This window comes from Hyperolius riggenbachi, chromosome 11 (genome assembly GCF_040937935.1).
Source record: "Hyperolius riggenbachi isolate aHypRig1 chromosome 11, aHypRig1.pri, whole genome shotgun sequence".
NCBI classification, from domain to species: Eukaryota; Metazoa; Chordata; class Amphibia; order Anura; family Hyperoliidae; genus Hyperolius; species Hyperolius riggenbachi.
Window position 1 is genome coordinate 76,878,706 of NC_090656.1, and position 26,312 is coordinate 76,905,017.

The 26,312-nt window shown below is 43.9% G+C and overlaps 1 protein-coding gene across 2 annotated transcripts in view; it reads left to right on the forward strand.

The window, feature by feature from the left end:
* TCP11L1 (t-complex 11 like 1) overlaps positions 1-26,312 on the forward strand; it is a 74,701-nt gene that overhangs the window by 42,984 nt on the left and 5,405 nt on the right. For both annotated transcript variants that reach the window (XM_068259984.1, XM_068259985.1), the window contains exons 6-7: positions 11,919-12,055; positions 22,387-22,556. In XM_068259984.1, the coding sequence (XP_068116085.1) occupies positions 11,919-12,055; positions 22,387-22,556 (307 nt within the window). The remainder of the gene's footprint in view (positions 1-11,918; positions 12,056-22,386; positions 22,557-26,312) is intronic.

Consider the following 26,312-nt stretch of genomic DNA (forward strand, 5'->3'; position numbering starts at 1 on the left):
CTCCTCTCTGCCCGTCCTTAGTTCTGCCTCCTCCACTCACCGCTTATAGTTCCAAATAAGTGTTAAGCTGGCCATACACTGACCCGATTTGCCGCCGTTTCGACAGCAGATTCGATCACTGGGATCGAATCTGCTGCCAATCGTTCACGCTAAACGCTCCCGCCGATCCGATTACCTCCCGAAATCGGATCGGTCCGTCGATCGCGCCGTCCGGGAAATTACCGTCGATCGCCCGCGGGTTGGGAGCGCGTCGTTAGCGGCGGCCGATCCGATACAGGTATACATTACCTGACGCTGGCTCCCGGGCATCTTCTCCGCGCTGCACCGCTCTGTTCCTGCTTCCATCCCAGCGTACATTAACTTCCTGTGTCACTCCAGTGACCAGGAAGTTCAAATAGACGGCGCTCTATTTGAACTTCCTGGTCACGGAGTGACACAGTGTACTCTGGGATGCGGTGCAGCGCGGAGAAGAGGACCCGGAGCCAGCTTCAGGTAATGTATACGACGGGGGGGGGGGGGGGGGGGGGGTGACAGGCGGCAGGAGCAGCTCAACAGATTGTGATCGGTTTCAGGCTGAAAACAAGGCAGCCATACGATCCCTCTCTGATCAGATTCAGTCAGATAGGGATCTGTCAGTTGGTCGATCTAATGGAAAATCGACCAGTGTATGGCTACCTTTACAGCACACAAGAGAGCTGCGCTGTGTGTGGGCTTGTGGTGATTGAGGTCGGAATGATAGTGTACTAATACAGCTATTAGTACACTATTGTTTTTAGCTAAATCACCACAAGCCCACACACAGCGCAGCTCTCCTGTGTGCTGTAACACTTATTTGGAACTATAAGCGGTGAGTGGAGAGGGCGGAACTAAGGACGGGCAGAGAGGAGGAAGAACTGACACTTCCTCCCCGCTCATAATGAACGACTGAGCAGAGCAGGGGGCACGAGGGAAGGGGGGGGGGTGCTGTGATAGCACTACAACTAAAACGGGTATTAAAATTATGTTGATCTAAAAAAACAGTTCAGATATACTTTAAATTTAAAGTTAACCTGAGTTGGCGAAATAAAAAGAATGTATACTCACCCGGGGCTTCCTCCAGCTGACCGGGGGCATTGGGGATGGAGGAAGCCCCAGGTGAGTATAAAATCTTTTTATTTTGCCATCTCAGGTCCACTTTAAGCTGAGCTGTGCTGAGATCATGAATCTGATGCTGGGCCTGATTCAATTCATTTTTTTATCCTACGTTTTGTCCTAGGTGAATTTTCACATCTTCTCAATAAACTGCCTTTCAAGCCACCTGCAAGCAAGACAATACTAAGAATAATTTTGGCAGTACTTTTTCACCTACTTTTTGGTACTTTTTCAATTGCAGAGTGCAATTACGTTATCTCCTAAGAGATCAAAATGTCCTATGTGTCGCAGAAAATTGTATTTATATTTGCCCATGTTGCCTCCCAAATATGCTCCTTATCGGAGGAAATGTGTACAGGGGTTAGAAGAAATGGAAAGTTGCCTATAGCATTATTGTGTACATTTTGCATATATAATACCTTATTTTATGAAAATTGGTATAGTGCAGTGTTTGGGTTTTTTTCTACTGCATTGGGAAACTTGCATCTAGATTCTGAATGGCGTGTTGATTTCATCAACCTCTCGCCTTAATTTTGGGTCTTTTGTTGCCACAGCACTGTTGCTAAGAAACCACAACCATAAACTTTGAAGAAATCTGACACTTTGCAGCAATGTTATTCTTGTAAATGATTCATTTCTTTCACTGCTTGACTATAAGAGTTTACACAAACTCACCATCACAACTTCTCCAAAACATCACTTCACAGCTTAAAGAGGAACTTTAGCCTAAACAAACATACGTTACATTAGTTATGTTGATTAAAATAGATAGGTAATATAATCTCTTACCCACCCTGTTTTAAAAGAACAGGCAAATGTTTGATTTCATGGGGGCAGCCATCTTTTTGGTTGAAAGGAGGTGACAGGGTACATGAGACACAGTTCCAACTGTCCTGTGTGCTAATCACCCCTCCCAGTTGCTAGGCAACGGGAATAACAACATAGGAAATCCCATCATGCTTTGCACAGCATCAGGGGAAAAAAGCCCAAAATCTTTCATGGGTGGAGCTTAGCTAAAAATGCAGCTAAAAATGATGCTTTGGTAAGAAAAACAAAGTTCTGATGCTGTGAAACTGTTAAAGAAACACCAAGCCTTTTCAGTTCTGCTGAGTAGATTTTTAGTCCGGAGGTTCACTTTAAAGTTAGGAACTAAATTAAAGTGAACCTGATTGGTATGACTGTATGGCCAGTGGGGACTGCTGGTAAAGGCGGATGCATTTTACTTTGTGTGGTCTTTTTCTCAATGTTCTGAAACAGGTGACTGTACAAATTCAGGGTCAGAGGATAGTGATGTTACTCACCATTACCTTAAGGTGGATCTGAACTCTTGCAAAGGACATAAGGAAAACAGAGATAACTGCACCCTGTATGTATTTAGAGAATTCCTCCTCATCTGTGACTAATACAAGTTGTTATTTGATCCATTAGGTGTGACAGCTTCTGGCACAGCAGAGCAGCTAATTTGGTAAACACAGGATGTTCCCATTGTCTGCTTCCATGAAAGCAGGAAGTTGACACATTGCAGATTTATTGCAGGATTTGTATCAGCCGTAACAAAGAAAAGTTTTTATTTAAAGCTTATTACGCGGTTTCTTATTTTTTTAGAGCAGAGAGGAAGTTCTGAGTTCAGGCCCACTTTAGTAGACCTTGCAGGGATGAGGGAAAGTTGCATCTATGGTCACTGCAGCTGTCACTGTGTAAGACTAGGTCAAGTATTAGGACTTATACAGTGTTTGGGGGTAAAGGGCATATTTCTTTCCATCAATCCCTCAGTTTGAAATGGCCTTAACTGACAGCTGTCAGTTAATTTAATCATTAGCTTTCTGAATCTGATTTAGCCCTGTGCCTCAGCATATTCCATTAAGCACAGATCAGAGAAACTGAGGACTCAAATTCCAGATATCACCTCTAGATGAAGATGTGTTATCCTATATGCTGGGTCTATAGATGTTACATATTAGCGCTTCACTGGCAGTGGCATGTGGAGTATCACACAGTGATCATTTCAGGTAACCTAAGTGGCTATGAGCCTGATGCAGGTAGCAACGGTATGTAGGCAGCGCATAGAAATATTACTTATATCAGCAGAGTGCACAAGGAACATGACCTGCGGAACATGGGTAACACAAGTAGTGTAAAGCACATTGCCATGGCGATGCTCACATTACTAATGTACCTCAGGTTGTGCTAATTGCACATGGTACTCTGCTGGTGTAAGTACCGGTAATGTTGCTGTGCGCTGCCTGCACTCGGCAATTTAACTGGTGCTCTGCGCGTTAGGCCCTATGAGCCGTAAACACTTGAGGACCGCAGTGTTAAAGGGAAGCAGAGGCTACGAGAGCCGGATCCCGTCACTGACGTCATTGGAGCCAGCCTACGCGGGAGAAGTGCGCCCTCTACGTATCTCTCCAGCGGCTGCTGGAGAGATGCGCAAACAGCGCACTTCTCTTGCGCTATACTGGGTCCGACTGACAGAAGTGTGAGGACCCGGTTCTCGTAGCTGCGGCAGCGAAGGACAGCGGCGTGGGTGTGATCCAGGCGGATGGGGCTGGAGGAAGCCCCAGATATGTATAAAATCTTTTTCCTTATTCATCTCTGGTTCACTTTAAACTCCCCTAAAGACCAGGCCATTTTTCTCAAATTAGGCCACTGCAGCTTTAAGGCCTCGCTGCAGGGTCGTCCACCTCAGCACACAAGTGATTTCCCTCCCCATCAACGGAGCTTTCTGTTGGTGGGGTCTGATCACTCCCCAATGTTTATTTTTATTTTTTTTTGCAAATATTTATTTCTTTATTGTCTAAATAAAAATGTGTATTCTGTTTTTATTTTTGTGGTCCTCCCTCTCCTCGCCAGCCAATCAGTGTGATCGGCTGTCATAGGCTTTGTTTTTCTTACCAAAGCCTCATTTTTAGCTGCACAGAAGCTAGGCCCTGCCCCATCCAAGAAAACTGCCTGGGCATTTTTCCCCTGATGCTGTGCAAAGCATGATGGGATTTCTGATGATGATGATCTCGTTGCCTAGCAACTAGGAGGGGTGATCAGGACACAGGCCAGTTGGAACTGTCTCTCATGCTCCCTGTCACCTCCTTTCAACCAAAAAGATGGCTGCCCCCATGAGATCACAAACATTTGCCTGTTCTTTTACAATAGGGTGGGTAAGAGATTATATTACCTATCTATTTTAATTAACATAACTAATGTAACTTAATGACAGTATGTTTGTTTAGGCTGAAGTTCCTCTTTAACTGCTCTTTTTACCTCTCTGCAAGTCTCCCAGACAAAGTAATGGGAAGAAAACAATAGACTGAGTTCCAGACACACTTTTAAGGTGGCCATAGATCAGGTGACTTGGCGGCCTATCGACCCTCCGATTCGATTATTATAATTGTATTGTATGAAAATCAGTGCCGCCAAAAGCATGTCCGATCAACGATGTGATCGATTTCATGCCAAAATTGGTCACATGTATCGATCGGACATGCTTCAAGATGTAAGGCAGACTTTCTCGATTGGGTGCGCAGCGGTAACAGCATGCGCTATAAGTATCAGCGACGGAACCCCCAGCGCTGTCTCCCCTAATGTAAAATGTGCAGCATACCTGTCTGTCTCAGGCTCCAGGCTCTGTCCACATACACACCCCTCGTGGTTGCCGGAGTAACATAGGTGGCTGTGTGGCGTCATAAACGCACCCATGTATACCCTGTAACCACATGGGGCGTTTGTATGCGGATGGAGAAGGGAGTCAATGAAGGACAGGTAAAGTATACTGCACTGTGGGGTTGGGGGGGGGGGGGATTTTACGTTGGGGAGGTCAGCGCAGGGTGTGGCAAGGCAGCAGATGTAGTGTCACAAGGCAGATTCCTGAGAGATTTCATGCTGACATTGATCAGGAATCAGCCTGTGGTGTATGGGCAGCCAAAGTTCTCGCAATGTGATCTGTTGCCTAGAATGTAGGTCACATGATGTGTTCATGTGAAAAATCCTTCTTTTATCCGCGACCGTTATAATAAAAATGTTTTGATAATGCCGCAGAGACTCATGTGTAGAATGAATGTTAATGACAGGTTCTCTTGATTCCGCCGTGTATAGAATACTAGTAGTTGCATTGTTGGTGTGTGAGTATAATTACATCCTGCTGTGGAAGGTCTTCTGGCGGATATGAAAGTTTAATCTGGCTGTGTCACTTCTAAACTTTGCCTTGTGTGGCGGTGAGGCTCTGCGGTTCATTGTTTTAAGACCAATTATGAACAGCATTTCATTTCAATTTACAGCCTTGTAAATGTGCAGTAAAACATGGCTCCTTGTTATTCTATACATACTTATGTTAGTACCTGGGTCATTTCATAGGACTGTTATAAATGTTTCATATCCTGCAGCTCTCTTTATTTCTCTCTATATATTACGGAATACCCGGATAGCTCATGGTGACCCAGAAGCACTAGGGAGTATCTCTCTGTATATATTGCAATCTACAGGGAAGCCATACACAAAAGCACAACAGTGACACCTGCTGGGTGTTCTTCCTCTGTAGGCAAATCACTGCCAGAGATCATCAATGAGATGCCAGAAGGTATCAGGATGATACCATTTATTGGCTAACTTAAAAGAATAAGAGTAAGCAAGCTTTCGGCTGTATAGCCTTCATCAGGCTTCAGTCTTGTTCAATGAGATGCCAGTAAAGTATGCTCCGGTGTTAGTTGAGGAGCAGAAATGCAGACATTAAACCAGCAAACATTGATTCCAGTAATACCTTTAATAACTGTACATGGTTTATTGCAATAAACCATGTACAGATAGTCATTAAAGGGACTCTGAGCAGTGGCCTAAATTGCAAATCAGGACTTACCTGGGGCTTCCTCCCACCAGGTCCCCCGGCATGCTCTTTGCCCCTTCCGTGGTCCCGCTTGAGGCTCCGGTAATTCGGTGACTTTGGCTGAAGACACGCGTGCGTCATCACTCTGGTTGCCATAAGTGTCCTGCACATGCGCGGTTCAGTCTTTAGATAACCACGCAGGACTCTTACAGCAGCAGGCATGATGACGCGCAGGGTGCAAGCATGCACGGATTACTGGAGCCTCAAGCGGGACCATGGAAGGGACGAAGAGGATGATGGGGGACCTCACGGGCTACGAGAGGCTGGAGGAAGCCCCAGGTAAGTCCAGATTTTCAATGTAGGCCACTGCTCAGGGTGCCTTTAAACGATACGCCTAGGCAAAAAAAAAAAAAAATCCACTTGCCTGGGGCCCCTGGCAGCCGTCCTGTGCCCTTGTCACAGCTTCGGTGGCTCCTGGTCTCCTCCGCTGCAGATGCCGACATCGCCAAGTCGGGTTCCGAGTCGGCTTCTGCATTCCACCGCATGGGTCACGTGGTTGCGCTGACATCATCAGGACAGTACTGCGAAGGCGCAGAACTACAGAGGGCGGGCAATGCATACACAATCAGGCAGAGGAGAGTAAGGGAGGAAATGACATCAGGATTGGCTTCAAAATAGCCACAGTTAAAATGGGAAATGCTAAGAAGGATTTTTGCCTTTTTTACCGAAGAAAAATCACTAAAATCAAAACGTGGACAGTGCAATACATATGTTATGTAAGCAGAGCAAGTATTTATCTGCTTGTGTGTGTGTGTGTGTGTGTGTGTGTGTATGTATATATGTATATATATATATATATATATATATATAATGTGTGTGTGTGTGTGTGTTTTTCTGAGATAGTATGGCTGACAGCTCCTCTTTAAGATCTGCATCAATGAGATGCCAATGATTTTGACTTGCACACATATTTAAAGCAGCTTGGAAATATGCTAGCCAATTTGTGGAATTCTAAGCTGCGCACAATTTGCATGCATTCTTATATCAAAATTGAGCTTTATATGTTAAATATAGCAATGACCCTAGTATCTGGCACAAGCAGGGATCGGGGACACATGTGCTTGCCGGTTGCTTGAGCAATGGTTGAAAAAGGCACAAACCGCCCCCTTGTGCAGAATAAAATCACTCCTGGCGGCTTTGCAGCATCCTCCGTGTACAGCTCCTGGCATGTCACCCGATACATGTTGGGTGATGTGACACGCCAGGAGCCATGCACAGACGCCAGAAAGCTGCTATGAGCTACAGGACGTCACTGGAGACTCGGTGATATTTTGTGCCTAGCAAATGCAAAAAGTACCAAAAAGTAGGTGATAAAAGTACTGTCAAATAATCGTGAGTATTTTATTAGTTGCTGGTGGTTTAAAAGGCATTGTATTGATTAAGGTGTGAAAATATTACCTCAGAGAACAAGTGAATTGTATCGGGCTTCATGTATCATTGTATTATCTCTTTACATTATATCATCCGTTATTAAAACATTTATCATATGTTTTTACAATGTTTTCCATCCCTTTGTTGTAGCACTATCACCTTCCTCACCTATAAGTTGCAGGGATTGGGCAGGGGGTTGGTGTGGCTGGGGGGGGGGGCTTCGTGTTAACAAATGGAGCTACTGAACAAACAGTTACTGGCGTTCTGCAATCAGGTGGCAAGTGGTGCAGGGAGAGAAGGGGCTTGATTCACTAAACCGTGATAACTCGTATCACGGCCGTGCTAGCACTTTTACGCGCAATTTTGCGTTTTCGCTGGCACAAATTCACAATTGCGTGTGAAAATTTGCGATTAAGGCTGTGAATCAAGCCCCAGAGATTAACCTGATAGAAGCAAGTTAAATTGTACATACTACCGTGTGCAGTAGAGTGTGTGTGTGTGTGTGTGTGTTACATAATATATTTTTGATAGTGAAGTTGCCAGCTGCCATCTTCATTTCCTCTCTGGTTCCCTATAACACGCTCCAGCATCCTATCCAGTGTTGCATATTTATAACTGGGTAGTGATCATAGCCATTTGTACCTGCACTAAGAGAGCTATGGCTTTTACAGCTTTGTGATTTATGTTTAGTTTTATCATTTGTGTCAGTTGTTTATAGGGAGTCTCGTTCTGTAGTGTTGGCAGTGCGTCCTCTGCAGTGCTGAACATAAATTTATTGGAAAGAGTGGGTAAAATAGAGCTTGATTTGTGGAGATCTAAAGCTGCTCTCCTCTCCAGGACAAATGTGCCATCAATCACTAGAGATTAAAGGCTTGGGCCGTGTCCTGTACAGTCTCTGGCTTGGTGAGGCAGGAGTGCTGGCCAGGAGAGATCGGGAGCACTGGAGCCATCCGGATACACCTCTTCCTGTAAATTAGATACTTTAACCAAATAAATGTATCCAACACAATAACATGACATGGGAGAGGCTTTATAAATATATATTTACCAGTCATATCCTGGTGTACACAGCAGATGCAAAAACGGCCTCATCAGGCTAAAAGACAAAGTTGTGAAGTGTTGTTAGATCTACCGTAATCTCCATCATGCTGTACCACAACCTTCCCCCTAATCTCCATCATGCTGTACCACAACCTTCCCCCTAATCTCCATCATGCTGTACCACAACCTTCCCCCTAATCTCCATCATGCTGTACCACAACCTTCCCCCTAATCTCCATCATGCCATACGACAGCTATCCCTCTAATCTTCATCATACCTTACCCTAACACCCCCCCATCTCCATCATGCCTAATCCTAACCTTCCCCCCCTAATCTCCATTATGCCATACCACAACCTTCCCCCTAAGCTTCATCATGCCTTACCCTAACCTCCCCCTTCTAATCTCCATCATGCTTTACCCTAACCTCCCCCCCTAATTTCCATCATGCTATACCACAACCTTCCCTCTAATCTTCATCATACCTTCCCTTAACATTCCCCCTAATCTCCATCATGCCATACCACAACCTTCCCCCTAATTTCCATCATACCTTCCCCTAACATTCCCCCTAATCTCCATCACGCCATACCACAACCGTCCCTCTACTCTTCATCATACTTTACCCTAACCTTTCCCCTAATCTCCATCATGCTGTACCACAAAAACCTTCCCTCTTTTCTCCATCATGCTGAACCACAACCTCCCCCCTAATCTCCATCATGCCATATGACAGCCATCCCTCTGATCTTCATCATACCTTACCCTAACACTCCCCCCCCCCCCTCCCCCGTCCCATCTCCATCATGCCTAATCCTAACCATACCACAACCTTCCCCCTAATCTTCATCATGCCTTACCCTAACCTCCCCCCCAATCTCCATCATGCCTTACCCTAACCCCCCCCCACCCCCCACCCCTAATTTCCATCATGCTATACCACAACAACCTTCCCCGCATTTCTCCATCATGCTGTACCACAACCTCCCCCCAATCTTCATCATGCCTTTATCCTAGTCTTCCCTCCCTAATCTTGATCATGCCATACCACAACCTTCCCCCTAATCTTCATCATACCTTCTCCTAACATTCCCCCTAATCTCCATCATGCCATACCATAACCTTCCCCCTAATCTGCATCATGCCATACCACAACTTTCACTCTAATCTTCATCATACCTTCCCCTAACATTCCCCCTAATCTCCATCATACCTTCCACTAACATCCCCCCTAATCTCCATCATACCTTCCACTAACATCCCCCCTAATCTCCATCATGCCATACCACAACCATCCCTCTACTCTTCATCATACCTTACCCTAACCTTCCCCCTAATCTCCATCATGCTGTACCACAACAACGCTTCCTGCATTTAGGGCCTCTGGTTACACACGTTTTCAAAGAAGTGCATGTTGATTTGAGTTCAGGCAGGTAGAATATCAATAATGTTCTGTTACCAATGTTCTATGATCGGCTTGCCAACGGCAGTTTTGTTGGAATTTTCAGTCAATCTCCTTCCCCCCCCCCCCCCCCCCCCCACACACACACACACACACAGACACACACACACACACACACACACACACACACACACGCCCTTTTACTACTTGTTCCCTAGCCCTAACTTCTTCCACTCCCCATTGTAACCCCATACACACACACACACACACACACACACACACACAATCCTCTTCCAAACCTCCTCACCCTAACTCCTACCTTCCCTTACCCTATCCACTAAGACTATCCCTCTTGAATCTACTCCTAACCATAATCTCTAATCCTACCACACTGCAAGTCCAACAGGTGAGCAATGTATCTGTACTGACGATATCTGTTGCACAGTTGTATAATGGCTGCACCCTGGTGCCTGTTAAAATATTGGCTCTGTAATAGTTGATCAGCTATGTACCGTAATAGCTGACTCTGAGCTAAAAAAACGTTGACATATTCAGGGGCGTAACTAGAAATCACTGGGCCCCCCTGCAAAACTTTGGATGGGGCCCCCTCCCCCCCCCCCCCCTTTTTGCACAGGTAAACTGAAAACCAATGCAGACTCCTCCAGCATCACTACAGTACACAACACTTAGGGAGGGGGTGGAGAGGCTGGGGGCAGGGTGCTGGACACAAGACCCTGTTGCACATTGAATAGGGTCTGTCTACAAATCTTTGTATGATTCCTTATCGGTGGCTGAGCATATGCAGTCATTAGAACAATTGTGCAGAGAGCAGAAAGCTTTTTCTCTCAGTGCCTTTAGTTGTCAGTCTCTCAGCACAGGGAAAATAAACTTCTACCCCACAGGGCCCCCTGTAGCTTCTGGGCCCCCCTGCGGCTGCATCCCTTGCAGGGTCTATTGTTACCCCCCTGGACATATTGGCTGTGGAATACTGATCTGCTACCGTGTTTCGCCGAAAATATTGGCATAGCTGAAGTTTCGAGCATGCTCGAAATATAAGCCCTACCTCTAAAGCAAGCCCTAACAGCAGCGCACAGCACCCACAAGTCACGCTGGATACAAAACCTGCATGGACTCACCTGAAAAGTGAAAAAAGGAGACCAGAACCTTCAGCAATGTGGTGTGAGTTCTAGGGTACCGTTATCTGGGTTTTAGACAATTTGTGTTTTTATTGGAGCCAATGGTCTCGAGGGTGGGACCATGGCTTTGTTATTGAGCCAATCACTGCACTTGCTGAGTAGCAGCGAGTGCAATAATTGTCCCAGTGACTGAGCCATGGTCCTGCCCGCCAGACCATTGGCTCCGATAGAAACCCAAATGGCCTGAATCTGATCCTGCTGGGTATATAGGCATGAAGCTGGGGAACATGGGAACAGTGCTGCACTGCTGTGTCCCTGCTGCTGGCCGCCTCTCCCTCCTGAGTATGTACCTGTACTGTATTTGAGCTGATGGTCTCGGGGGTGGGACCATGGCTCTATTATTGGGCCAATCACTGCACTGGCTGCTACTTGGCGAGTGCTGTGATTGGTCTGATAACTAAGCCATTGTCCAGCCCGTGAGACCATCGGCTCCAATACAGTACAGGTACCGTGTTTCCCTGAAAGTAAGTCAACCCCTGAAAATAAGCCATAACTCCTCTTTTGGATCAAATATTAACGAGACACTGTCTTGTTTTCGTGGAAACACGGTATGTAATAGCCTCCACATGGCTAAATAACTGGCATCTGGTGCCCAATTGATACTCAGCTAGTGGGCACCCAAATTGACTGTTTTGTTTGTGGACTCCTATATGAACCCTGGTAGTTAGGCAGAAAATTGCATTTAATAGTGTAACGTGTTGTGTGGTTCTAACTCGTCCCTGCTGTACAGAAAAGGTTTTATGAATGGCTGTCCCTCTCCTTGCTGGAGAAATGTATCCCCTACCTGTCAGGGTACTGTACATTCTCCAATACTGGGGAAACTGACAGCAATAAAAAATACGATCTATTTTCACGTTATCCAGCGCTGTTTATTTTTTTTTTTCACTTTGTGTCTTTTCCATAGAGCCCTCTTTGCTGTTCTGGACCTGATGAAGTTGGACATGGCCAACTTTGCCATCAGCAGCATCCGGCCACATCTGATGCAGCAATCTGTGGAGTATGAAAGGAAGAAATTTCAGGACTTCTTTGAGAAGCAGCCAAGTAGGAACTGCGTTTGTTTATCATATTTCATACATAGAGCTTTGTTACTTTGCCACTTTAGACACAAGACTTATAAAGTGTACCTGAAGTTACATATCCAGTAATAATCTACCTCCATGCACAGGATTACCGGTAGTGATGTTCTCCTCACCCTCCTTAGCAGTAGAACAGTATAATCCCCTCTAAGAAACTGCAGGTAGACCTGGCTGTTGCATGGAGCTTGCCCCAGAAGCAATGCCATACCCCACATACTCCACCTGTTTCCACCCACACGTTGACTTATATCTCCACGCACCTGGCTGTCACTAGCCACGGGGAGGTGGAGTAAATTAATGTTACTTTGTCGGGTGGATGAGTGGAGCATGGCACTACTATATAGAAAGCCCCCTTAAAGAGACTCCGTAACAAAAATTGCATCCTGTTTTTTATCATCCTACAAGTTCCAAAAGCTATTCTAATGTGTTCTGGCTTACTGCAGCACTTTCTGCTATCACAGTCTCTGTAATAAATCAATGTATCTTTCCCCTGTCAGACTTGTCGGCCTGTGTCTGGAAGGCTGCCAAGTTCTTCAGTGTTGTGGTTCTGCTATGAACTCCCCCTTCCAGGCCCCTCTATGCACACTGCCTGTGTATTGTTTAGATTAGGGCAGCTTCTCTCTTCTCTCTTATCTTTTACAAGCTGGATAAATCGTCCTCTGAGCTGGCTGGGCTTTCACATACTGAGGAATTATAGACAAGGGCAAAGCTGTTTGCAGGAAGAAAAGAGCAGCCTGAATCTTCAGTGCATGAGATCTGCAGGGGGAAAGAAACACACAAATGATCTCTTGAGATTCAAAAGGAAGGGTGTATACAGCCTGCTTGTGTATGGATGTATTTTCTATGTGTGGACATACTGTACATCAACCTACTTCCTGTTTTGGTGGCCATTTTGTTTGTTTATAAACAAACCTTTTAAAACTTTTCTTAATCACTTTTAATGCGGCGAGGATCGGCGAAATTGTGACAGAGGGTAATAGGAGATGTCCCCTAACGCACTGGTATGTTTACTTTTGTGCGATTTTAACAATACAGATTCTCTTTAAATTAATATTACTGTACACTCACCAAGCTATTTACTTTTTTCACCATGCTGATGTATGGCACATGTATCCACATGTTTTGCATTGAAAATCAGTTTCAGTTCTTGTTATTGATTTCACATGTTGAGACTGGGAGAGGGATCCACATGTTCACTTTTCTGCTTCCTCCAAACTAAGGCTGGGTACCCACGGAACCACTAAATTGCTGGTAATGAATGATACATGATGGATCGTTCAGATATTGGCGGGTGGGTACAGTCGCTAAAGATCCGTCATGTTGGATCTTTAATGATGCTTAAACACTGCATGACACCATTGTTCTCACCCATCTTCCGTCCGCTGGAAACCGCTTAGTCGTACATGCTCGTAGTCCCTCCAGTTTATTGCTCTTCCCTATTCGCTACAGTTACTAGCAGAGCCCTTTGTGTTGGAATCAAACATCAACAGTTCTAATCTGGGCTAAAAAGCATCTGTTTCCTTGAAGGCCATTCATGTACATGGTACATAGTAGTACATCTTAGCAGATTTATTTCAGCAAGTTGACTCTCCATGAGGATGAGTGAAACCAGGAAACATTTCAACAGATCTGCAACCAATTGGGGTCTGTGATGTTTAACTTCGTTGTAATAAACAGCATTTAAAGGGAACCTAAACTGAAAATAAAAAGTCAAAATAACCATACACAGGTCATATTTACCTCCTGTGTAGTCTTCTCCTCAATTTCTTTCTCCTCTCCTGCGTCCCATTTTGTCCACTGTGACCAATGGAATTCTCCGTCCTCCATTTTCAAAATGGCCATTACCCATAACAGCTTCCTGGTCAGCACACTGTTAAACTGTAATATCGCCCACCTGAGCCATAGGGAAACATGGACATTACCTTGCACATTCCGTTGTAACTGACAGCTGCTGATATATAACTGACAGCAACTGGTATATTCAGTTCTGACAAAATATTGTCAGAACTGGAAGGAATAACTGTAAGAAGAAAATGGTGAGCTTCTGAGAGGAACTGACGGTAAGGTTAGTATGTAATATTCATTTGCAGCTACATCATGTGTTTATTTTAAAGTCCAGTTGTACCAATTCTGAGAATCCTCTGCAAAACCATTCAGTGCAGATCAGAGGTAGTCATGGTTGTACCTTTCTGCCCCTAAAGACCATGGTCGACTCAGCGCAAGAAATCACTGATTCAGGATCATTGGATCTGTCTAATTCAGCTTTTACCTTGCTTCACAGGGTCCAGCTTTTTAATCTGAATTTAAGGTGCTGCATTTTGGCCTGAAATCTGAAGAGAGGATATTAAAACACCAGGAATGTTTTTATGAATGATCTAAAACCCTGTTGCACAGCTGAAGATCTGTAACATGAAAAAATCATTCAAAAATTTAGAGGGTCTACAACTCCTGGTACAGGGAACAAGCAGGAGATCCCAGATGATGTTACTTCAGTACTAGAATGTCCTCAAGCAGGATTAAAAAAAGAGACTGGCAGTTTCCTGAAGGCTCAGACATCAGTTCTCAGTGTTCTAACCTCGTGGATCCATTCAATTGGATACTTCATCCCTTACCAATATTTCTTCTAGATTCCACAAGTCTAATCCTAGGTATGCATGCTAGATGACACTCAGCCGAGGTGGCCATTAAAGCAATCCTGCAGCGAGCTGCAAAAAAAAGTTGAATTCTCACCTATTTAGAGGGAAGGCTCTGAATCCCATAGAGCCTTCCCAGTCCTCTCTCCATGTCCTCATTCCCCCGGTGAAATTATTTAAGTGGCCCACCTCGGGCAAGCTGTGTCCCCAAGTACTTCTGAAGACAAGTGGATTAATACTGCCGTATTTTAACCTGTCCGCTCTGCGTCCTTCCGCTCCTGTGTCGATCATGTCCGCCCGTACACATAATGCTCACCTTTTCCGCCATTCGGTCCATCTATTCAGCCCGGATGCCAGCAGAAGCATGGGGCTCTCCATAAGCTGCATCAGGCCAATTCTTCCTAGCAACAGGGAGAATTTTCATTGGTCCAACATGAACCAATGAGAATTTTCCCTGTTGCAGAGACACGTAGAGGGCACACTTTTCTTGCGCAGACTGGCCGCTACTGAAATAACGTATGGGAGCCGGTACCGTAGCTGGAGAAGAGTAAAAACGGCACACTGGGGGTGATCCGCATGCATGGGTTTAGAGCAGGTATGTCAAACCGGTCCTACGAGGGCCAAGATCCTCACGCATTTTTGATACTGCTCAAATGAATTGATGGGACTGAATCAGGAAAGGTGTGGCCCATCAGGTAGAACACATTCCTCTCTTTCTCAATCCATCCTAAACACTGGCATGGATCTGGCCCTCCAGGCCTGGAGTTCGACACATGTGGTCTAAAGGAAGCCTATAGGTCACGAAAGTGAAAGTGGGCCAGTGCGGCCCACAGGAGCAGCGGGGAGCGGTGGTTTTTGCGGCTACCTGATCTGCTCTGCCCCCCTGGATCAGGTAGCCTACTTTTTTTTTCAATTTTTTGAGCTCACCTTGGGCTCTCTTTAACTCCTAAGATCTATTATGGTCGTTTTCTTAAGTTGTCTACGGTTCCTCATGTGCAGACCTTTAAAGCTGGTTGAACTCGTTGGACGTATGTCTTTTTTATACCAAATAACTAAGTAACTATGTAAAGCTGGCCACACATGATACAAGCTGAAGGTCTGATAAAACAATCAATTTGATAATATGATCAAGTTGAAATTTTATTGAAGTAAATTTTTCTCACTTACATCAGATGAACAATCGTTTAATCCATCCTTTCTGTCTAGACGAGTAGCTGTAAGAGTTGGAAAGTAACAGTCGCTGGCTGGTCGCACAGTGTAAGCATCTTTGTCTGCGTATGTGTGCGAATGTTGTTGTGTCTTAATATAAGTCGTGGCACAAACAACTACCTACTTATTAAATGTCTTTGCTTGTTCTTGTATGGAAACAATCTGGGCTTTATCCAGTGATGTTCTTCTGATTCATAATAGCCGCATAATTATAGAACAATTCCCTTCAGTGTCATCCAGAACTGGAACACAACGAGCGCTCTTTCTTTGGAGAACGGCCCTATTATCTGCAATAGGAATACTCCACAGATGTCTGCATACCGTAGTGTATGATTCCTGGGCCAGCCAAGTCACGGTAATGACAGCAAGACTAATAAGACACCCAGAGCCAATGTTTCAAGGTCACACTGGAATAGCTTATCAAGGTGTGACTGGTAATCATTGTTCATGATGCACATCAGACAAGTATACCTGTCACAAAACTGATAGGTGGTTAATATGGCCGCAGCCCTAGGGTCAGGTTCAATTTTGGGCTAGGACATGATCTGCATGGAGTTTGTATGTTCTCTTTAAATTTAGGAGAGTTTTCTCTGGGTATTCCAGGTTCCTCCCACATCCCATAAATGGTAGAATAGTTGGTAGTGCTCTCACCTTGCAGCCCTGGGTCCCCAGTTCATATCCCAGCCAGGGCACTATCTGCACAGAGTTTGTATGTTATCCCCGTGTCTATGTGGGTTTTCTCCGGGCACTCCAGTTTCCTCCCACATCCCAAAGAGATACAGATAAGTGATTTGGCTTCCCCCTAAATTGGCCTTATACTATAATACCTACACTATACGATACATAGACATGTGACTACGGTATGGATTCGATTGTTAACCCTTCTGAGGGACAGTTAAGTGACAAGCCAGTATACTCTGTACAGCACTGCGGAAGATGGCGCGGTACTTATCCGTTAGCCGGGCGCATCCAGCAGGTGGCGACAAAACTCCACCAGAGTTACATCTTTCCCTACTATCCATGTCGGCCTGGAGGGGGAATAGTAATTAGCGCCACCTGCCGGATGCGCCCGGCTAACGGATAAGTACCGATGGCGCTATATAAATACATGATGATAATAATAAATAATAATCCCTTAGACATAGGGGTAGGTTGATTGGATCCCCACCCAAATTAAGCCTTATACCTGGTACACACCATGCAATTTACCATCAGAAAGATGGTTTGAATCAATTATTTCCGAAAGTTACGATTTCTGATTGTTTTTCTGATCGATTCTGTATAGAAGTGATCAGAAAATCTATCAGAAAAACGATTGGAAATCAGATCAGACCTGTCAGAAATAATCAATTTGACCTGTCTATCTGACAGGTCATGGTTTGTACCGGGCATTCGACAGTATTAAGGGTACTGGACTATAGCCTCATACATATGCTCATTTACTGTTGTTCAGGGTAATGATTGGCAATCATTCTCATTAGAGCAGGGGTTCTCAAACTGGGTGCCGCGCCACCCTGGTGCGCCTCGGGCACCTTTCAGGGGTGCCTCAGGCATGCATCCCCATCCTTTATGCAATACCATCAGGTAATGCAACCGCACATGGATATACAATGTGGCTGCATTACCTGCTAGTTAACCTTTAGTCCCCACAACCATGGTTGAAGTTGAACATGAGAGGAATTGCGGTGCCTAATAAGCATCACTAGCTACTAGTGGGTCGTCACCTGATAACGGTCATAACAGCATTTTGGTAGTTGTTCTTGCCGAGGGGTGCCTTGAAAAAAATTCAAAGCCATCAAAGGTGCCTGACCCAAAAAAATTTGGTAACCACTGCATTAGAGCTTTAGGAATGTGTAATGAACATTCACACCACTGGGTTACAGCCAAGCAGCCAACACTGCTCCTATATAAGGGGTATGAGCAACTGATGAGCGAAATGTAGCATGCAGGCAATTAAAAAAAAATCATAAGACTCCTTTAGCAATCTGTCATGACTGATGAGTAGATCTGAGGCTGCCATACAATGCTAGATTTTTGCAACAATTAATGGCGGTGAAAAGCTTGCTTTTGTTTGGGGCATAACGACTATGCTGGAGACATTAGATGGGGAGATCCTGTGAGGGAGTAGTGACTGGATCTGCAGATCCTTCCTTGTTTGCTGGAGACATTAGATGGGGAGATCCTGTGAGGGAGTAGTGACTGGATCTGCAGATCCTTCCTTGTTTGCTGGAGACATTAGATGGGGAGATCCTGTGAGGGAGTAGTGACTGGATCTGCAGATCCTTCCTTGTTTGCTGGAGACATTAGATGGGGAGATCCTGTGAGGGAGTAGTGACTGGATCTGCAGATCCTTCCTTGTTTGCTGGAGACATTAGATGGGGAGATCCTGTGAGGGAGTAGTGACTGGATCTGCAGATCCTTCCTTGTTTGCTGGAGACATTAGATGGGGAGATCCTGTGAGGGAGTAGTGACTGGATCTGCAGATCCTTCCTTGTTTGCTGGAGACATTAGATGGGAAGATCCTGTGAGGGAGTAATGACTGGATCTGCAGATCCTTCCTTGTTTGCTGGAGATATTAGATGGGGAGATCCTGTGAGGGAGTAGTGACTGGATCTGCAGATCCTTCCTTGTTTGCTGGAGATATTAGTTGGGGAGATCCTCTGAGGGAATGGTGACTGTAGATGAATTCTTTAGCATTCTGTGGAGTGCTGCAAGATGTCCTCTGTCTGTAAATGCATATATAATACTTAGATTAGCGCAGTCGCCCTGCAGTCCAGCCACTCAATGCCAGCCTGGAGATTTTCAAATGTCCTCTCATGCGTGTGTGGGTCTCCTCCAAGCACTCTGCTTTCCTCCTGCATTCAATATACATGATCCTAAATGACATGGCTCTAGTCAAAACTGACCCTTGACTGTGGTTTTTTACATTTTTCAAAACGCTAATTGACAGGCTTATGTTTTCAAATATTCTGAATCACTAACCCAGTACCAGTATGCAGATCAGATGGTGTGACTCCATCAGTTATCAGCATTTAAATTCTTATTGGCCCCATGTAAAGTTTTGGTTCTACCCAGCTATGTTACTCTTCCTGTGAAGCTGGAAAATCATGTAAAGTTGGAATGTACAGGGTGGGCCATTTATATGGATAAACCTTAATAAAATGGGAATGGTTGGTGATATTAACTTCCTGTTTGTAGCACATTAGTATATGTGAGGGGGAAAACTTTTTACCATTGTTTTTCTTGTGAAATTCCCAATAAGTTTGATGTGTCACATGATCCTCTTCCTGTTGAAAAAACAAAAGTTGGATTCAAAATGGCCGACTTCAAAATGGCCACCATGGTCACCATCCATCTTGAAAAGTTCCCCCCCTCACATATACTAATGTGCTACAAACAGGAAGTTAATATTGCCAACCATTCCCATTTTATTAAGGTGTATTCATATAAATGGCCCACCCTGTATGTTTATCTTTAGTTAGGAGATCCTTTAAGCCCTGTAAGGTGAGATCTTCATGGATTGGACCTTTTTCCTCCATCACATCACATCAGTGGTCAATTAGCTTGAGATCTGGATATTTAAAAAAAATTTGATTCGTCAGACCAGGCCCCTCCTTCCACTCCTTCATGTTCCACTTGCTTGCCCATTGTATGTACTTGCTGCAGTACACAGAGGTCAGCATGTGCCCGCATTCAGTTTATAGCAGTTTGTGCTGTAGTACGTCTTATGTGATCTGACCAGATGTGCTAACCTTTGCTACCCAGGGGCATAAATAAGACTTGGGCACTTACAGTATAATGCAGTTCTAGATGGGCAGTTGTCCTTCTTTGGTCCACTTTTGGTAGTTACTAACAATTGCATCCCAAGAACACCCCACAAGGGCTGCCTATTTAGAAATGCTGTCACCCAGTTGTTTATCCATCACAAATTGGCTGTTGTCAGAATCCCTTTTTTTTTTCCAACCATCACTTAATCAGCACATTTACCCAATTTTCTTACTTACAACACATAACCTTAAAGAGCTGACTGTTTACTTGCTATTTAACAGCGCTTTGAGTCCCCAGGGAGAAAAGCGCTATATAAATATTATTGTTATTGTTGTTAACCACTTCACCTCCAAGGGTTTTTCATCTTAAAAACCAGAGCAATTTTCACCTGTCAGCGCTCCTTCCATTCTTTTGTCTATAACTTTATTACTACTTCTCACAACGAAACAAGCTATATCTTGGTTTTTTTTTTGCCTCCAATTAGGCTTTCTTTGGGGGGTACATTTTGTTAAGAATTGTTTTATTCTAACTACATTTTACCTGGAAAAATTAGGAAAAAAATGGGTAAAAATCATTATAATTTTAAAATAATAAATGCTATCTTCATTAAAACCCACACAATTTATTTGCCCATTGTCCTGGTTAATGCAATGTTTAAAATATTTCCCTAGTACAATTTATGGCACCAATATTTTATTTGGAAATAAAGGTGCATTTTTTCAGTTTTGTGTCCATCACTATTTAAAAAGCCTATAGTTGAAAAATGAATAGTAATATATTATCTTGACATACATATTAAAAAAGTTCAGCCCCTAAGGTAACTATGTATTTTTTTAACTGTAATTTTTTTTTTAATGAAAAAAAAAGGTGTGATTATGGGATAGTGTGGGAGGTAAAGTGATAATTTTAAGTATATTTGTGGATCTTTTAAAAAAAATAACTGTATAGGTGTAATTTTACTCTTTGGCCACAAGATGTCTTCGCGCATTACTTCCTGCTGTGTAACTATAGTATGCTAAATAGAAAGTAATGCACGCATGTGTCTGATCAGAACTATCAAATGATTGCGGCATCTCATTGATGCCGGTCACCATTCACACGGGGACAGAGATTAATGAATGGGAACGCATTCCTATCATTCATCTCCCACCTAACGATTGGCGGCAATAACATGTGCGGGAGCGCGCAGTGGCAAGGGACATAATAGCCTACATCCTTTGCAGGGACATAGTTACTGGTCCCGGGGTAGGGGAAATCGTTAAAGGGGGTTGTAATGCTGGGAATGCACAATGAGTGTTTTTGGCAGATGTACTTTCTGATCTGATTTCCGTTTTTCTGATCGATTCCCATTCACATCTAGAAGAAAATTGATCAGAAAAATGATCAAAATCAGATCGGACCTGTCGGAAATAATATATCGAACCATCTATCTGCCGTAAAATTTCATGGTGTATTCCCAGCATCACATCCAAAATTTAAAAAAAAATGCGTAAATATAGTTAGTGCCCTAAATCTATACAGTATGTAAACCATTTTCTAAAATGGGTCCATACATGTCCCCTAATTTTGATTTCTTTTCTTTTGTTTTACCTAGTCTGTGTGCCTTTGCTGAACTGTGCAGAGCCAACAGGATTGTGGGAAGTCATTTATTATTATTATTTTTTTAAGCTACAGTAACAAGCATATCTCAAAATGCAAATAACAAACTTTGACCAGAAGCTAAATAAATCCCCTCCTCACTTTGAATAATTTATACAGTGATGTAAAGGTGCATACACACGCACTACCAGCGGCAACGATGGGTCCGCCGGACTCTCCCGCTGGGCGGTCTTTTAGCCGACAGGCCGACAGTAGTGCGTGTGTGCGTGCTGTCGGCGGACTGATAAGTCTGTTTCTGAACGATCCGCTTTACTGTTGGCTAAAAGACCGCCCAGCAGGAGGGTCTGGTGGACCCGTCGTTTCCGCTGGTAGTGCGTGTGTACGCACCTTAAGCTTGTTATCTAGGACTAGGTGATGTTTGCTGTGGGAGGGACTGTAAGTGCATTTCTTATATCATTAAAAGGAAATAAAGGGAAGAAGAGGTATATATTTTAGATAAAAAGACCCCCCCCCCCCCCCCCCCCAGCATGCAACTGTTTTGCCAGCTGATGGCAATGGCAATTAAAGGGTCAATGCACCTAGGGTATATGATAACTCCAAACCATAACAGCAGAAACAGTTTTGAAAGCTTTGAATGCAGGATTAGCATCTTTATTACTTAACTAGTAAAAAAGCCTGCCCATTAAAAAGTGGGTGCTAGGCTACGAGGGCTGCCCCTCTCCCACCCCCAGCAACGCAAGCACAGGTGTGTCCTGCTCGCCGGTCCTCCATCGCTGTCTGCAGTATATGCACACAGGGAGATGTTGCTTGCTTGGCAGCTGGAAAAAGCTGTTATTTCCACAATGCAATGAGGTCACACACACACACACACACACACACACACACACACACACATCCCACATCAAAGGCAACAGCCTTACCAGTATGCTATCCAGCTTTGTGTACATTTTTTTTTCTACTATTAGCAAGTTACAGTACCTGCAGACTGAAATGGAAAAGTCATTTTTAATGATGTAGAATTGATATTTCCCCCTTTCACTGTGCTCAGGTATATGCAGTGTGTCATGCTCTAGTCCTTGTTTTCCAGATTCTCTGGAATATGTTTCCAGTTGGCTTCAGGAGGCAGCGGATGACTTGTATTCTAAGGACATGGATTCCGCTGGAGCTTCTTCCAAGTCTCTCAGTCCCGTCTCTGTATTAAACCATGCCTACATGAAACTTCTAACATGGGATCATGAACAAAGACCCTTTCCGGAGGTAAGCATGACTAGGCTGCTCTTGTACAGGGCTAGGCCGAGGGCTGTGAGGAAGAAGGAATATAGACAGAGAGGCCATTACTAAGGCGAGAGAATGCCGATTCCTTTATCACATGCAAGGGGGGGGGGGGGGGGGGGGGGGGTTGGGGGTGGCGGTTGCAACCAAATACCCTATTGGTGCAACATGCGTTATTAGGACAATGCACATTGCACACATTTACATGCTTGCCCCTCTGCCATTCGTACCGCTGCTTTGTGCGTCAGGCACAGGGGGCTTGATTCATCAAGCTGCGCCGCTGTTATGTAAATTAATACAATAGGGGCCGTGAGTTTAGTATCACGGTAGCGACACCTCACAGTAGCAGGACCACCCGCAGTGAATGTTACGCGCATTGCTAAGGAAGCAATGCGTGTAAGTAATGAAGGCACGCTCCTTAAAGGGCAAGTGACACCCATGTTAACCTAGAAATAAAACACATAAATAGATAGATAAATACTAGTTCTACTTACATAATAGATGTATTGCACTGTCCACGTTATGATTCCTGTGAATTTTATAAAGGAAAAGCAGAGAATCATATTCTAGACAGTTTCCATCTTGGTTGCCTATAAATGAAGCTAATCCTGACATCATTTCCCTCTCACTTTTTTTTCTCCTCTTGCTAATTGTGTATTCGTTACCTGCCCTCCTCCCAGAGTCTTCAGACACTCCCACTGAGGTCTATACTAGGAATTGCACTGTCTTAGGCCATTGGAAGGAGGGGGAAATAAAGGGAAGAGGAGGAATATATTATAGATAACAGCTTGCAACTGTTTTGCCAGCCGATGGCAATGGCAATTAAAGGGCCAGTGCTCCTAAGGTATGTGATAACTCCAAACCATAACCGCAGAAAAGTTTTGAATGCAGGATTAGCATCTTTATCACTTAATACACTCAGACCAGTTGCTGTTGAAATTTGATTTTTATGATGACAATTCGGCTTTAAAGCGGAATATAACCTTGCATTTCAACTTTGCTCTAAAACATTATTTACAGCAAATTATATGCAAAAAGCATTTTTTTTTACTAGACCAGCATTAAAAGGGCTAAACACAGAGGTTTTAAGTTCCATGCAGACCTTCAGATAGTTACATTCTATTTAGTTATATGTATATATTTAGAAATGTTACACACTCTTTGGCTGTCCTCCAACTTCTTCTCAGTGAGAGAGATGAGTCACAATAAACACTTAGATACATTTGTGTAAACAAAAAGTATCTAACTCAAGTTCGGATGCTTCTGCAAAAATCTCCAGGGACTTTACAGCCCTGTGTAACCCTTCCAATGCTGGTCTAGTAAAAAAAAAAATGCTGGTTGCATATAATATACTGTAAATAATGTTTTAGAGCAAAGTTGAAATGCAGGGTTATATTCCGCTTTAAAGAGGAATTCCAGTGAAAATAATGTAATAAAAAAGTGCTTCATTTTTACAATAATTATGTATAAATGATTTAGTCAGTGTTTGCCCATTGTAAAATCTTTTAAATCCCTGATTCACATTCTGACATTTATCACATGGTGACATTTTTACTGTGGGCAGGTGATGTAGCTACTGCATGGTTTTTGGCAGTTGGAAACAGCTGTAAACAGCTATTTCCCACAATGCAACAAGGTTCACAGACAGGAAACTGCCAGAAGTACCACGGTATTCAGAGCTTCTTGTGGGAGGGGGTTTCACCACAATATCAGTCATACAGCGCCCCCTGATGGTCTGTTTGTGAAAAGGAATAGATTTCTCATGTAAAAGGGGGTATCAGCTACTGATTGGGATAAAGTTCAATTCTTGGTCGTAGTTTCTCTTTAAGCTGCGCTGCATTAGCAATCGATGAATCAAGCCCTTGGAGTCTTAATTTAATGCCCAAGTCAAGGTGGAAGATAAACTTGGCAATGTTGACAACAACAGATCTACATATCATATGTTATTATGTCTATTTCGTTTATAAAGTTGTAAACTTCATCAAGATTTTTCCAGTGTATCAGCTGTTAGATCTGTTATAAAACCCCAAAATTCTAACAAAAGACGAGTGAGAATATGAGATTACAAATGGAGTGGTATAGATTAATGCAAAGTGATAAAAAAACAAAAAGAAAAATATAGCTCCACCATGGATATAATCTAAAACCGCATGGGATGGCCACCCCGCCACACATAGGAACCCACTGACACAGCTCAGGACCATTCAGATGAACAATAGTTTCCACTTCTATTAGCATCGATAGAGAAATTGTGCAGCAAAGAAAAGCCAAAGCATAGGCCTGTCAGAAATGTCCGATCCTAGGGCACAGTAAAATGGGCAAAGCGAAGCAAAGTTCATGCTGGTAGGGCAGTGTAATAAATCCCAGTCAGCACAGTTTAGCAGGTAAATAGGTAAATCGGGAAAATTAGCACAGATGAAAACAGATCTCACCACCCAAGAGCCTCCATCAAGCAATCAGTCATGTAGAATCCACAATAACCAGGGGTGGCAGACACAAAACCAGCAGTTTTTGTTTTTCAGGGGGGGGGGGGGGGGATTTCCTATAATAGTGTCAAATTTTGCAGTCACATGGCAAAGCATGATGGTTGCTGATTGTCTAAAGGGCAGTAGATGGTATGAGCCAGAGCTATGCAATTCTACTTGAACACTAGTGTTGTGATTGATAGTATACACTACAGCAACCTAAAAATCCTTACCCCAGTCCCAGACTGCAGAGATGCAAAGGCTGTCTGTTGGTTGCGCACGTGGACCTCATTCCTACATTGTATTGTTTGAACTAGCAGTAGAACTGTGATGGTGTGACCAGATCAGTGTAGGCGTATGGCATTATATAAAACTGTTTGCTTGCCTGGACGTGGCCTTTTTTAAAATTTTTATTAGGCAATTGGTGTAATTGGCAGGTTCACCAATTCATTTCACTGGATGCCCTTTAGTTGTCTCCCCCTGACTCCAGCCTGGAAGATTCTGAAATTAGCTGACTCCATCCTGGAAGAGTCTGAAATTAGCTGTCTGATCCGGGAATATATGCAGAGCAGAAATAGATGTGAATGAATTATGGATGACCTTTCATGTCTTGGCTTCATGCTAGAGACGCCCAGCAGAGGAAAATTGAAGCTAGACAGAATGAATACATAGTAGAATGTCTTAAAGTGGAGAGTTTTGGGTGTCTATGCACCCTCTCTATGAAAAGATACAGGAAACAGAAAACGGGAGCCCAATGGTGAAGTATGTCACAGGCAATAATGGAAGTAGATAAGAAAAAAACTACTCACAAAGGTGGATTGCAGGGGGCAACCAACCACAGGAAGCAGGTGGAGACAATAAACCCGACTCCACTCGGGGTGATCCCTTGGGATCTAATAGCGGTCCTAAGGAAAAACCACGGAGACAGATGTTCAACGTGGTGGACCCACGTATAATCTGTCTCCATCCCTCAGACTGGAACGTGTGGGGGTGTAAATGCACAATAGGGTATAAGAGGCGCCCTGGGGGTGTATAAAAGCACTTAAAAACAGTTTAAAATGCAAAGGGTTTTTTGAGGTAGGTTACCTCAAATGACGAAAATCTTTGTGTGATATAAAAGATTTTTATTGGTAGCACAGGCAACGCGTTTCACAGGTCTAAGCCCGCTTCCTCAGGCCAATAACCGTGCCTAACTACAATGATAGTTTCAGCAAAGGGAGCCTCTTAAAGTGGACCTGTACTCTTGCACAGGACAGAAGGAAAACATAGAGAAATG